At 36.1% G+C, this 13,623-nt stretch overlaps 1 protein-coding gene across 4 annotated transcripts in view; it reads left to right on the top strand.

The window, feature by feature from the left end:
* ARID4B (AT rich interactive domain 4B (RBP1-like)) overlaps positions 1 to 13,623 on the top strand; it is a 139,102-nt gene that overhangs the window by 50,387 nt on the left and 75,092 nt on the right. For all 4 annotated transcript variants that reach the window (XM_008581175.1, XM_008581178.1, XM_008581177.1 and 1 more), the window contains exon 3: positions 12,175 to 12,285. In XM_008581175.1, coding sequence (XP_008579397.1) covers positions 12,175 to 12,285 — 111 coding nt within the window. The remainder of the gene's footprint in view (positions 1 to 12,174; positions 12,286 to 13,623) is intronic.

Here is a 13,623-nt window from a genome sequence, read left to right on the forward strand (position 1 = left end):
GCACACTTCTCAGGATCGCGCTGTCTCCTGGCACGGCCGCTCCAGACCTGTCGCCATCTTCGAAACCTTTCTAGGTAGATTATCACATCACCATTGTAGAGGCTGCAAATCCAAAATCTGCAAGATAGGCTGGCAGGTTGGAGACCCAGGGAAGAGTTGATGCAGAAGTTTGAGCCTGAAGACAGTCTGCTGGGAGAAGTCCTTCTTTCTTGGGGAAGGTCAGCCTTTTTTCTCATAAGGCTTTCAACTGACTGGATGAAGTCTGTATGAGCTAACCACTGGAGCTGAAAATGCTAACAAGAAAAGAGAACGATAGGGCGACCCTCAGATCCTTTGCTTTTTGTCCTTCCTTACTCATCAATAAGCTGAAGGTAGAGCGTGTTGGTGGAATGTGCAGATATAAAGAACTGTAGCTTTTGCCAGTTGGTGTAACTTCCCCAAATGTCACCTGCATCAGGATCACCTGAGAGTGGTGGTGGCAGCTCTCATAAGACGTTCCCCCCAGGTTGGAGAACCGAGTCTGTTTAGTTCTTAGAGCACATTGAAAGAAGCAAGATCGAGTGTTCTGGAAGGCCTCTGATATAACCCTGTGTATAGCATGACCCTTCCCACCTGCCTTCACTCCTTATACCTTGTCAGTTTACTTAAATAGTTGTGCAGTGGGAATACGCAGTTCTGAAAAGTTGATATTGACTTTGATGTAGCAGTAATTTTGGTGACTCAGAAGAACACCAGTGTGATCTAGCAGTAAGACTAGATGCATGCAGAGAGTTGAGAGATATTTTGACCTAAATATATTTCTCTGTACCCATCCTGAAGTTATGTTTTTTGGTCCTAAGTGAATAGTTGGAATAGATATTTCCTGCAACTAAGAGACTCTCCATTTAGTGTGAGATAGTATGGTAGGAATGGCCAAGTAAAAGCAATTTGGTGCCACCATGAAAAACCTGAGACATGCCGGGAGGGCGATCAAGAGAAAAAACAAACCTAAAAATCAGAAAAAAAAACTCTGCAAAAATATGCACATGAGAAAATACGGCATTAAAAACTATCTCGCTTACTTTATTTTATTGACTAATTATTGGCAGCTAGCTGGTATGGGGATCTGAACCCCTGACCTTCGTGGTATCAGTAAGTACCATGCTCTAACCAACTAAGCTAACTGGCATTTATTGTTTTTGATGTCACTGTTTATCTTATATTGTAGACTGATAACCTACAACATATAGAGAATTCTTTTGATGAGATATATCAGAAAGTTTTTTCCTATTTTAGTGATAGAGACTGCATAGACGGCAAGGACCATATATTAAAATGTAGGCAATTTCATCTTCAAAATAACTATTCCAAGATCTGACTTTGTGTTACAGTGAGAACCGCCCCCCTTCCCCCCATGGTTAGACAGTATTTAGATAAATTGTTTAGTAATTATTTAGTTCAGTGAGAAAAGAATAGTAGATTAATAGATTAAAAACTTATTTATTTTTTGGTATACAGTTTAGCAGTCTTTCAAAATTGTGGATCAAATGATTTTAAGGTTTTAAACTGAGATTTTTAATTTGAAAGCTTTGGAAACCCCGTCCCCCCATCTGCCCCATCTAAATTATGCTAGCTGGAATATACAATAATAAATCTGTTTAATTTAGTCTTCTCAATGTCCATACCTTGAAAACCAGCTTTTTAAAAAATTGTCTTTTGTTTCTAAACATTAATTTTGGGGTGGGGGGGATTCTCCCCAACTGTATCATGAATTTTTCAAGACCAGAATAATGTTTTGTTTTGTTTTTTATATATATTTTTTGCACCTAGCGAGGATCATAATAGATAGTGCAATTTTTGATTGGATTTGATCGATCGATTGATTTGTTCACTCTTTCACTTAGCTAGTATTTGCTTCACAAATAATTCCTGGTTAACGCTCTGTTTTTTCTTCTGATATAATAAGAGATTTCTGCATTTGAAGAATATGAGTAGAAAAATGAAGTCTCTAAAATTATTGGTTTTTAAAAAATATGTTTTTAATTAGTTGATACATCTGGCTCTACATTCGTATCTGGTAAAAGCTTACGAGTTGATTTTTTAAAAATCAGTAGCCAGAGGTTGTATCTTACTACTGTTTTCTAGTGCCACTAATGTTATAATAGTGATCTGATGGCCTTGAATAGGTTTTTTAAAAATCTGGTTTTTTGCTTTGTATGTTTACATTATTCCTTATTGCTCTTTTAAGATTTTTGTATGTTGTGGTAGTTTAGCTTAAAATTTTAAACTGGAATTGGTTTCATAGTTGTGTAGATGTGATCTAAGTTTTGAATATACCAGGACATTGTGGATGCTCGATAAATGTTTGTATACTTGTAATTGCATTTTATATTACTTCTACACTAATAATAGGTGTCTGATGGGTTTAATTAAGGCTAGTTTGGCTACAAGTAGTAGAAACAATCTATGATCAAAAGCAGAAAAGAGACTAATATGAGGATATAGAGCATCTCATGGTACTCAAAAGAGTAGGAAGTCTAGAGCGGCTTGAGGACGGAGTTGGAAAGCCAGCAGGAACTAAGGCTACTGTTCCCTCAGTAACTTAGAAGACACACATCTCTTATGTCTGCTTTTTTCTCTGTGCATCTGTTTTCTTTCTTTTATCCCCTCTCTGCAAACTGGTTTTCTCTGCTTCTCCCTGAGCATGCCAGAACGTGGCTACCGTAGGCTGCATCAGCTCCTTGCTCTACCAACTAATTAATGAACCTCTCAGCTTTAAATGACAGAGAGAGGGAATGTGATTGGCCCAGTTTGGGTCACATGGCTGCTAGTATAATCAACTACTTATTGGCATATTGCCAGAACATATCCCTTTGTTAAAAGAAATAATCTTGTGCTATGTGGGCTTTTATTATTGTACAGATGTGGTCCTCTGATAATTTATAAACAGCATATTTAGATTTATCAGCACATGATGTGATGCATTGGTCTCAGCGGTGGGCATTTTGATTATAGGATAGCTGAAATTTGTATTGGTTAATTTCTCCTTATTTTACTTGTTAAAACACGATTTTTTGGGTCCTTCATATATACGTAGTCATTGAGTAGGTAGAGGAGATCCAGCATCTTTGGAATATTAGACAGTTTCTACACACGCACATGCACGCACAATGCCCTATTAGGACTGGAAGGTACTTAAGAGACGTTTGGGACTTTTGTTAGATTTCTTGTACTCTTACCTTTGAGCTTGTTTCTGGTACGCAGCTTATTTAAGACATGATAATCGTAATTCTAATAAACCTTTTAAGGCATATAGTATTAATTACCTTTTTTTAAAGAAGGAGAAACAGAATCAGGGAGTAAAAGTTGCAGATTGCGGTCATGAGCTGAAGTATTCTTTACACAAATTCTGTCCTCATTCTTTTTTTTTTGGTCCTTTTTGAGACTGGCCGCACCGCGCTCAGCCAGTGAGTGCTGTGAGCGCACCGGTCATCCCCACATAGGATCCGAACCCGTGGCGGGAGAGCGCCGCTCTCTCCCGAGTGCGCCACGGGCTCGGCCCCTGTCCTCATTCTTTATATTCTGTTACCTCTATATGAGTGTATATGTCAAGCTGGCCTCCACAGACGGTCCCTTGGGTCTAGTCTGCAAATTCTCTGTGAAAATTTAAAATTTTTAAATTAATTGTTTTTATTAGGTAATACATGTAAGTGATACTAAATTCAAAAGGTACAGAAAGTATACTCATTATTCCTACTTTGTTTTATCTTTTTTTTTTTTGTCTTTTTGTCTTTTTCCGTGTCCGGCAGCGGATCGCAACCCTCAGTGTTGCCCCCGCACCAGACCGGGGACCGGCAACGGGATCGCAACCCTCAGTGTTGCCCCCGTACCGGACCGGGGACCGGCAACGGGATCGCAACCCTCGGCGCTACTCCCGCGCCTCGCTCAGCCAGTGAGCGGGAACCGGTCTGTATGTGGGATCCGAACCCTCGGGCGGGAGTGCCGCCGCGCTTCCCAAGCGGCGCACTATCCAGTGTGCCACCGGGCCGGCCCCTACTTTGTTTTATCTTAAGTTCCTGCAATTTCAGTTCATAAGGAGAGATGAAAAGATTTAACATAACATGTTTTGGGCCATCTGTGTATCCGGATAACAGAGAACTGCCATTGCAGTTTCAGCAGTTGCGTTTTATGTTTTACAGTCAAAGTCAGTAGTGAGCAGTGTTACTTCAGTTGCACGTGGAATGAGAAAAGAGCAAAGATGGAGTTAATAGTAAATGATATGTTCCTGCCTCATGAAGCAACATTGATCTATCTATCAAAAGGTTTTGCAGTAGTTTAAATAGAGAAAAGTGGTTGGGAGAATTGATTCATCATACTGTGCTTAATATTAAAAGCATGCCAGTCCAAAGTAGTCTGTATCATGTTTATGTTGGGAGTATGTAGTTTTAGCAAACTTTCATCCATTATTTCAATTGAAGTAATAATGTTATTTGAATTTCACTGATTTTGTTGGTTTTTGAAATTCAGTTTGTAAATTTGTTTGGTTTATACTTGTGTGGTCCTGCAGGCATAAAGAATTTGTACCTACTGTATTTCATCAGGTGAAAGGCATACATTGTCCACATTTTAACATTTCTGAAGTCAAGATGCGTTCAGCAGTCAACTGCTGATGGTATATCATAGTTTATTTGGTAGCTTTTCTCCTTTTCACTGGTAAGTGTGGCTTATAATTGATGATGACTTAAATTAGATGAGATATGGTAGTTTTATGTTTATGTGCATTTTAGTAACATTCATTTATCATCACTCTAGGGGAGGTGGGTTTTTTGTTTTTTAAGTTTAAGAACAGTGCTGTGTAAACAAATGATCATCTTTTTTGCCATGCTCATGTCATCTATTTCGATTCCAGCACCCAGGAATAAATGTAACTGTCAGGAACTGGAGATTCCAGAAGATGGTTTTCCAGAGTATCTGAAAAATCACCTGGCCTAGTCAAACAAAATTACTCCTTATGTATAGATTTTCAAGTGATAAAAGATTGTTGTTTCCTATTGATGGCTTCTTTCAAGGTCATATTCTTGAGTATGTAAAACAGGATAAAAAGTCAGTGTGGATTTTGAAGGATTTCTTTTTTTTTTTTTAATTCAAACTCTTAGAAACATTCTCTAGATGTATCTTTAGTAACTTTTAAAATGTTCTACTTAATGCCTTCTGATCCATGCAGTAGATATTACTGACATGCCCAGATATATGTAAATTGCCAGTTAAGGTTTCTCTTTGTATTCTGGTTTTTGTACTGGCTAACCACTAGGTTCCTCTCATTTCTAGATCATGAAAGTTTAATTATGTTCTGAGATTGTTGTTACTCTAAAGCAGGTTCATTTGCATTTGAATAAGGTTTTGACCTCACTAGCAGGATGACAAATAAGATTAACCTCTCTTATGAGGGCAAATTAATTGGCTACCTTTGTGTTACATGAGAAAGCTGCTTTGCTTTTTTGGTACTTAAAGCAATGTCTTAAATAGAGTAGGCACTTAATAATGCCTTTCTTGGTGTGTATTTTTTTCTTCTTTGCTGATGCTGAAAATTCCAATTAGAATGTCTCTTTTGAGTTATTTAAATTTCCGGGAATGTGCTGATACCCCTCTGTCAGTATCTGTGACTATGCAGATATTGCTCTGGTTAATAGATGTGGGTTTAAAATTTACTTTTAAGTAATTTGTGATTCCATCCCCTAAAGTAACTTAAATTTTAAGAAAAATATTAAGAAATATAGGTAGTTTCCAAAGAAGATTTTTGTGTTCTGGGGAAGGGTTGATTTTTTAGATATGAAATAACTTTTACAATCCGGTAGAAAATTGAGTAATTCAGAAAGATGGGTAAAGAATGTAAATGTATAATTCATAGAAAAACACATGCCGATGCCTAATAAATATATTCTTTAAAATAAGCCATTTATTTCTCCAAGAATCCTTGTTTCCTTTTAATGGAATGTATTATGGGATTTAGTAATTAAGATCTAGGCCATTGATATGTTTTTTTGTTACTGGTTTCTCTGTCACTTGCTCCTAGGCTGCCTTGGTGGACAGAGCTGGGGAAATATAGGGATACACACACGCACGCACGCACGCATGCACACATACACACATGCATATATACACATATATCTATAAGTACTTCTTTAGTTTCCTGTGTTTATGTATATGAATTGTATGTGAATATGAATTCAAACTGAATCTTCAATTCCAGTCTAGTACTTCAGACTTCTTTATAGCTAGCCCCTCCCTTCCTTTTTAACTGGCAGTGAGAAACATGGCCCCTACTATGCTTAGTATATTTACTTATTTTTTCAGTCAGTTTACTTATATGGTCAGTGTAACAAATCTGCCAGCCATGCTGCGCATCTACTCTATTCCTGCTCAGCCCCCAACCATGTCCTCGGGTCTGCCTGTGCCTCTCCCAACCTTCTTCACTGACTTGTATACTCAGCCTCTGTCCCCTACCTCCTCCTGCCTCCCCTTACACCGCGCTAATCCATGTCCTCAGTGCCACATGAAAAGGGGGAGAGGAAGTGGCTTCAGAGAACATTTCAGAGTTAAATTACACAGTTTTCTTTATTTCCTCAATGTATTCATTTAAGCTTGGTTTTTACATGTTATACCCTTTAGTATGTAGGCATATTTTTTGTTCATTCATCTGTTGCAATTATCGTCATTATTGTTTTAATACCTCTTTGGGATTGTTATATACAAAATAGGTTTTTGGTACAGATTTATTGTCACATTGTGTGTGTTTAAGTGCATTTATTACTGAGGGTTTTTAGTATCAAATTTTATACTTTTGTTTTCTGATTCTCCTGACTGCATTGGCACTGTAACCAGTTTGAATGCCTTACTCTTTTCAAGAAATCACCTCAATAAAATGTCATCTAGCATGTTTTGCTTTTTAAAAAACAGATCTTGAATAATTGAATATTTCCTGGGCAGTGTCAACATAAGCCAGTAATTTAAAGAATGGGTTTTACTGTTGTCTTTCTAAAACTTATTTTATATATGTGGTGTACTACAGCCCAGAGGCACATTAGAGTTACTGTTGAAATCACTAATAGCTAATTTAAAAGTTGCTTATGCCTTTTAATGCTCCCATGGAATTGAATAGTTTTAGGTGCCAGTTAGGACATTTGGTAGATTGACTGGAAAAATAATTGTTTAAGCAATGCTGAATAACTGTGAGGTAGCTTTTGCCTTGACAACTGGGAAACTGTTCTGTTTGCTAAACAAAAGGATGGTAATTTAGTAGCTTAATTTCTCTTTTGGCATTGAGGTGCTACATAAAACATCTTATTGTAGCCTCTGAGATGGTCCACATTATTGACCAAAATCAGAAGCAGAGCAAAAAGAGAAGAGTTTTGTGTTGGTCAAAGGAATCATAGTTAACCTGCCGACATAGATCTTTGTACGTCTACTTTGGGCCCAAGTACATTAGGCTCTGAATAGATGTGTAGTCCTGGTTGTCTTTCTGTCACATTAAGGGTCATAATACACTTTGTTATGGAGCATCCCACAGAGACTTAACCTCTCTTACTACTAGAAGTCAACATGATTACTTCCTGTCTGGATGGGATAAGGGAGACAATATCTTAAAGCAACCTATCCCCCCACCCCACATATATACACAATTATACTGGCATCTACTCTATTTATGTAGGAATGCTTTATGAATTAACCTTTTGTATAGGACTTTGGCACTGTATGCTGGGCCCTGTTCTAAGCACTTTATGTGTAGCATCTTATTCCTTATCCCTATGAAATAGTAACTGTTATCGTATCCTGAGGCACAGAGGTCCTAGCCCAAGGTCACCTAGCTATTAAGTGGTATATTTGAACCCAGACATCTAATTCAGGAGTCTGTACTCTTGATTACTGTATTATACTGATTTTCATTAATATAATCATTGCAAATAAATTGGAGAATATAGAAGAGTATTAGTAAGAAGTTTCAAAGTAAACCATAATCCCAGTCATTACAGATAATACTTTTTATTGTCCTGATGAAGTGATACAGTATCTGGGGTTTCATTCAAAATAATCAGGCTTTGGGGAGAATCTGTAGGGGGACAGATGAAACAAAACTGTCTATGAGTTGATCATTGTAGAAGCCAGATAATAGGTATATGAGGGATTCATTATACTGTTCTGCTTTCCTTTGTATATGTTTGAAGTGTTCCTTAGTATATATTTTAAAAGGTAAAGAATACATCCTGGTTGTAAACAAAAACAATCAAAAAGGAACCTTATTTGGGAACAGACTTTGAGTAAAATATTTTCATTCACACACCCCTCCATTCCACACCCTTTCGCATAGGTTAATCCCTCTTTACAGTTGTTCCTATTTTTATAATTATTTCCTTTTTTTTTTTTGTCTTTTTTACTGACCGGTAACGGGATTGCAACCCTCAGTGTCGCGCCCGCACCGGGGACCGGCAACGGGATCGCAACCCTCGGTGTTGCGCCTGCACCACGCTCAGCCAGTGAGCGGGAACCGGTCTCCACATGGGATCCAAACCCTCGGCGGGAGCGCCTCCACGCTCCCAAGCGGCGCACTCTCTAGTGCGCCACCGGGCCGGCATATTTTTATCATTATTATATGCGTTTTTTCCATATGTATAAAATGTGCCCTTGATTATTTCTACATTTTTAGAGTTGGAAAAAGTATAACATTTTAAAGACACATCAAACATATTACAAACTATCCTGTGGTATTTTCTCACTAGATTTAGTATTAAAATATTGAATCCCTGTACTGGCCAGCCAGAAAGAAAAATTTTTTAAAGTTCTCATGAGTATTGAAACTAATTGACAAAGTGAGAAAAGTGATTTAAGTTTGAGTTTGCACTTATTTATGGTGAGCAATCATTTAAAATGAGGTTTTGCCTCTCGAATATTAAAAAGAAAAAAAGCAAGGGGCCAAATCTGAATGTGCGTTGATGTAATGACTTCTTTGCCTATATTGGGTGTTTTATACTATTAATAGCAGACTACTTCAGGCTTCATAACTTAGTCCTTTACTAATATTGACCATGTATTCTTGACATGGAAACTGAGCTTAGAGAGGTTCGATAGCCTCCAAAAACTTGTCTAGTTAGTATAGTATAGGGGATACAGGTGGGAATAGGACCTTGTCTTTCTACTTTGAAAGCTGTGCTATTAATCAGTCTGCTCTATTACCTGTGTTAGACTAATGATAGAGAGATGCCTTATGCCCTGCTAAAATTACATACACAAATCTAACCATGTCAGTTATGGATTTGATTTGGGTTTCTGTAGAAAGTCTCATTGATATTTTGGTTAACATTTAAAAATAGTTTCATAGTTTCACTTCTAGATGATTATGCATGTCTCAAAGTATCTTATTCTGAACATCTTTGTAACCCCAATGCTTTGATATAGGTTTGTTAAAGATTCAAATTATTATGCTAATGAGAATTTAGGAACAGAGAAGTAAATTTACAAAAGATGATGCAAAAAAAAAAATAAAGTAAGATCAGAAAATACACCATTGCTTTTCTTATCTTCTAACAATGTAGTTCAAGGTCACCAGCTATTATTAGACTTTGGTTTCCTTTTGCAAGTCTTTTTCTAAGGGGCATTTTCCATATATCCTTTGTAATTCCTTTTCATGTGGTCTACCTTGAAGGAAGGAAAATATTACCCTTCAAAATAATAATTTGCTCCCACAATATTTGAGGTAATTAATACTCTTCTGTCAACATTGGTTTTCATGTTGGTTAGGATGTGGGATGGGCCTAGTTTGGTCAAAAAATCCCCTTGCTCAAATTCAGCTTTAATAAATCTGCCCAATAAGCCTATCTACAGTTTGCTGTAGTTGAAATGTTGCTAGTGTTTGATGTAAATGTTAATGAAAAGAATACATAAATGGGTTTCTGTAAACTAGTAATCTTAATATATTACTGTTCAGTTTCCTTTTTGTTCAAAATTGTCTATTAAAAAATTAAAAAGCTTATTTTAAAAAATACTTATTTGTTCTTGGGTACAAAGTTGCAATTTTTAGCTGACTTGTAGTTTCAGTTTTCTCATTAGTTTTCATTTATTTTAACTGTACTATTTGTCTCTGAAAACAATTTTGCTGGTTAATAAGGCAGGATACGTTAATGGGAGAAGTTGCAAATTGTGGAGGATTGTGAGCCTGTGGTCATGAAGACTGCCCCACGATTTAGGCTTTTCTAGCAGTGACACCTGATACTACTTGAACCACGAAGTGAACTGAAATTTCCTTAATAGTTTTTCTCTTTTTCTTAAATTTTAAAATATTTGACAAATAAAGATTGAACATATTCAGGATGTACAGTGAGATGATTTGATACACATACATTGTGTATTTGAGATGATGTATGATACACATGCATGTGTATTTGAGATGATGGTATGATACATGTACATTGTGTAATGATTACCACAATCCAATTAACATATTCATCACTACCCATGCTGTACATTACATTCCCATCCTTAAAATTTTTGAGTGAGTGCTGTGCAGGTCTCTCTTCATATTCTTGCTAAAATGAAGCCTTAGTCTGTCTGGAATTTAACCATAATTTTGGCCAAGGAAAATGCTCTTTTAAGAGTGCTAAGATAGGTAGGTAAAGTATAAATACATTTATTAATTTTAGGTGCAAGGGCAATGTAAAGTTATCAAGCTGTAGTTAATATAAAAAAGTTTAAGTAGTAATGCAGAAATGATTATCTTTTTATGAGGGCACTCTCCTGTTACAGCATAAATGAACTGATGTATCGGCATTTTCCTAAGTAGATTTAAGAAGATCATATACTTGATATGTTTTGAGCTTTTCTTTTCTTTCTTCCTTTTTTAAATGCCTTTCATTAAATACGTAGGATGTAAGGCAAATAGCCATTATGGAGGTCTTTGATGTAATTGTGGGCACTTTCGTGGTAACTTTGGAATATCTTTTTTTTTTTTTTTGGAGATCATTTATTTATAAGCTCCAACTGTTTGGAGTGAACTTACTTAAAAATCTAAATAAAATTAATACTTCATTCATTATTCATTGCTATATATACCATTTTCCACTATATATTCTGAATTTCTGTAGTATATTAATAGGTGTTAATAGGGGAACAAAAAAGGCTTCTTTGGGCAAATAGATTGGGAAGTGCTGAGTTCAAGTTTAATCATTTTCTTTACTGTAGTGCTTCTCAGATCTCTTAGCATATACTTCTGAATCTCCAAAGATGAGGCAGAGAAGGAATCCATTCAATGGATGGATTTTCCCAAATCCCGCCTCTTTTTCTTTTTGGTGGAGCATCTTGGGATATTAGTATTTCTTGAAAAACACTCTGGGAAAAGCTGCTTACATAATCATCTTTTGGCTATCGAATTGATTAATATAAGCAGAAGAACTGCTTGGAAATATAGATGCTATTCAGGAATGTACCCAATTGTAAAAAGTCAGAGCAGCTAGATTAGAGCTGTTAAAAACTAAGTCACAAATGAGGAAATGTAAATATTATTTAAGGTAGAAGAGTAAATAAACAGTGAACCTATACGTAAGCATTTGCGACTTTTTGGCTTAATAGTTTTACTTGAGACTTTCCAGATTGGATTTCTTCATATAGTTTGCACCAGTAGTTTAAGTATGTATATTTTTCCCCTTTTATGCTACTCTACTTTACAGTTGTTTATAAATAGAGGTATAACAGAGCTATTCTGGATTTAGGTGGCTGCCAAGATATAGCCTAAATATTAGGAGATATTTTTCCAACTTTGAGCTTTAAAGATCTGCCTTCTTGCAAATGGACCCTTCTCTTTAAGTGATCATATAGTAAACATATTTGAATGAATGAATGAATGGGTAGCTGGACACATGGGTGGAAGGCTGTACTTGTGAGTGAGCTAATTCATTTCATGGACCATATGTGTTTAATAGATAAAAAGATGCCTTTGTATTTTACATGATATATATTTAGTATATTTAAATAGGCTTTATGGTAAACATTTTACTTATTTTTAATTTATAGTATACTATAGATTGGTCTTGACAAATACATTTCACTGTTATAATTTTTATAGCTATAACAGTATTAGATTCACCATTCTGATGTCTGATTTAGAAAGAATCAGAGCTTAAATCTAATTATATTTCTTTGCATTTTTAGGCCCTTGATGAGCCTCCCTATTTGACAGTGGGCACTGATGTGAGTGCTAAATACAGGGGAGCCTTTTGTGAAGCCAAGATCAAGACAGCAAAGAGACTTGTCAAAGTCAAGGTATGGTATTTGTAGATTTTATAAATTAAATGTTCAGTATTTGATATGTAAGCCCCATTTGGTAAGGGTATCTTAGAATTATTTTTCTGCAAGATGAGTTTCTAGGAGTAATGGTTATAAAAATACCTCAAAACAAAGCATTATTTGTGATTTTAAAGTATTTCAATTAGAATGAAATTAGATTATCACAGTTGGTATTTTTGAATGCCATTTCATTGTAGACTTGGTATTATTCATATTTTTAGAGTTTTAGAGCTGGGAAAGACCTTAGTAGTCATTTAGTTTAATTCCTTCATTTTATTTCAAGAAAAATGAGGCTCGTAGAGGATAAGTGATTTCTGTAAGGCTGTTATAACAAATTAGTGGCAGAATTGAAACTACAATACTTCATCAGTTTTAATATATTCAGCCTCCATTTTATCCATGAAATTGGGATGTGACTTGTAATTGATGGTGTTTTAGATAACAGTGAAATAAGGTACATCTAGCTGTTGATTCTTTATCCTCTACCTTCTTGAAAAATCTTTCAAAAGTACTTGAGTTTTGCCTCATAGTGCAGAAAAAGAAATGTAATCGCTTATATTTTAAATACCAGTGTTGAAAAATACAGGACAAATGCAATCTTTGAATTTTGATGTTTGTTTGTCAGTAATTTATGGAATGGCAAACCCTGTGCAGGGAACTCTGTTAGGTGGCAAGGAGGATGGGTATCCCAGGATGATGTTGACCTGATCTCTGTCCATAACAGATTTATAATCTTAGATTAGCAGATATCTTGTAAACTGTTGGTTTGAATATCGCCAATTAAACAGGCTGTAGAGGGTGTTATTCTTCCTGTGGAGAGTACCAGAGTCTCTTCTGGAGCTTTTTTCTGTGCCTGTCTGTGCCTGGGTGCTTTCCTTATGCATGGATGTGTTGAAAAAGCTTCCTGGCTGATTCTGATTGACACTCCTGGTTAAGAACCACTGACTATTAACCTGTAGGATCCTGGTCGTGGCCCTACCCTACTTTTAGTTTACATGTGCTTGGTGTCTTATGAGTTCGTTTGTGATCTGGTTATGCAAGTGCTTCTACAGTGCTCTTACCAGTAGTTTTTCCAGTTCTGGCTTCACACACTGGGGTTCCCTAAGCACTCAGTTTTTTGCCACTACTATCCTAGAGATGAAGAAAAAGCCTATTATCAATTTTCTTACCTTTTCAGAGCTACTGCTAGCACATGTAATGCCTTTATGTGAATTAGACACCCCCCCCCCCCCCCCCCCCCCCAAACATTTTTTTTTTTTTAAAGGGGGTTTTAAAAAAAAAAAAAAAAAAAAAAAAAAAAAAAAAAAAAAAAAA

Source organism: Galeopterus variegatus, unplaced genomic scaffold (genome assembly GCF_000696425.1).
Source record: "Galeopterus variegatus unplaced genomic scaffold, G_variegatus-3.0.2 Scaffold2288, whole genome shotgun sequence".
In the NCBI taxonomy this organism is placed as follows: domain Eukaryota; kingdom Metazoa; phylum Chordata; class Mammalia; order Dermoptera; family Cynocephalidae; genus Galeopterus; species Galeopterus variegatus.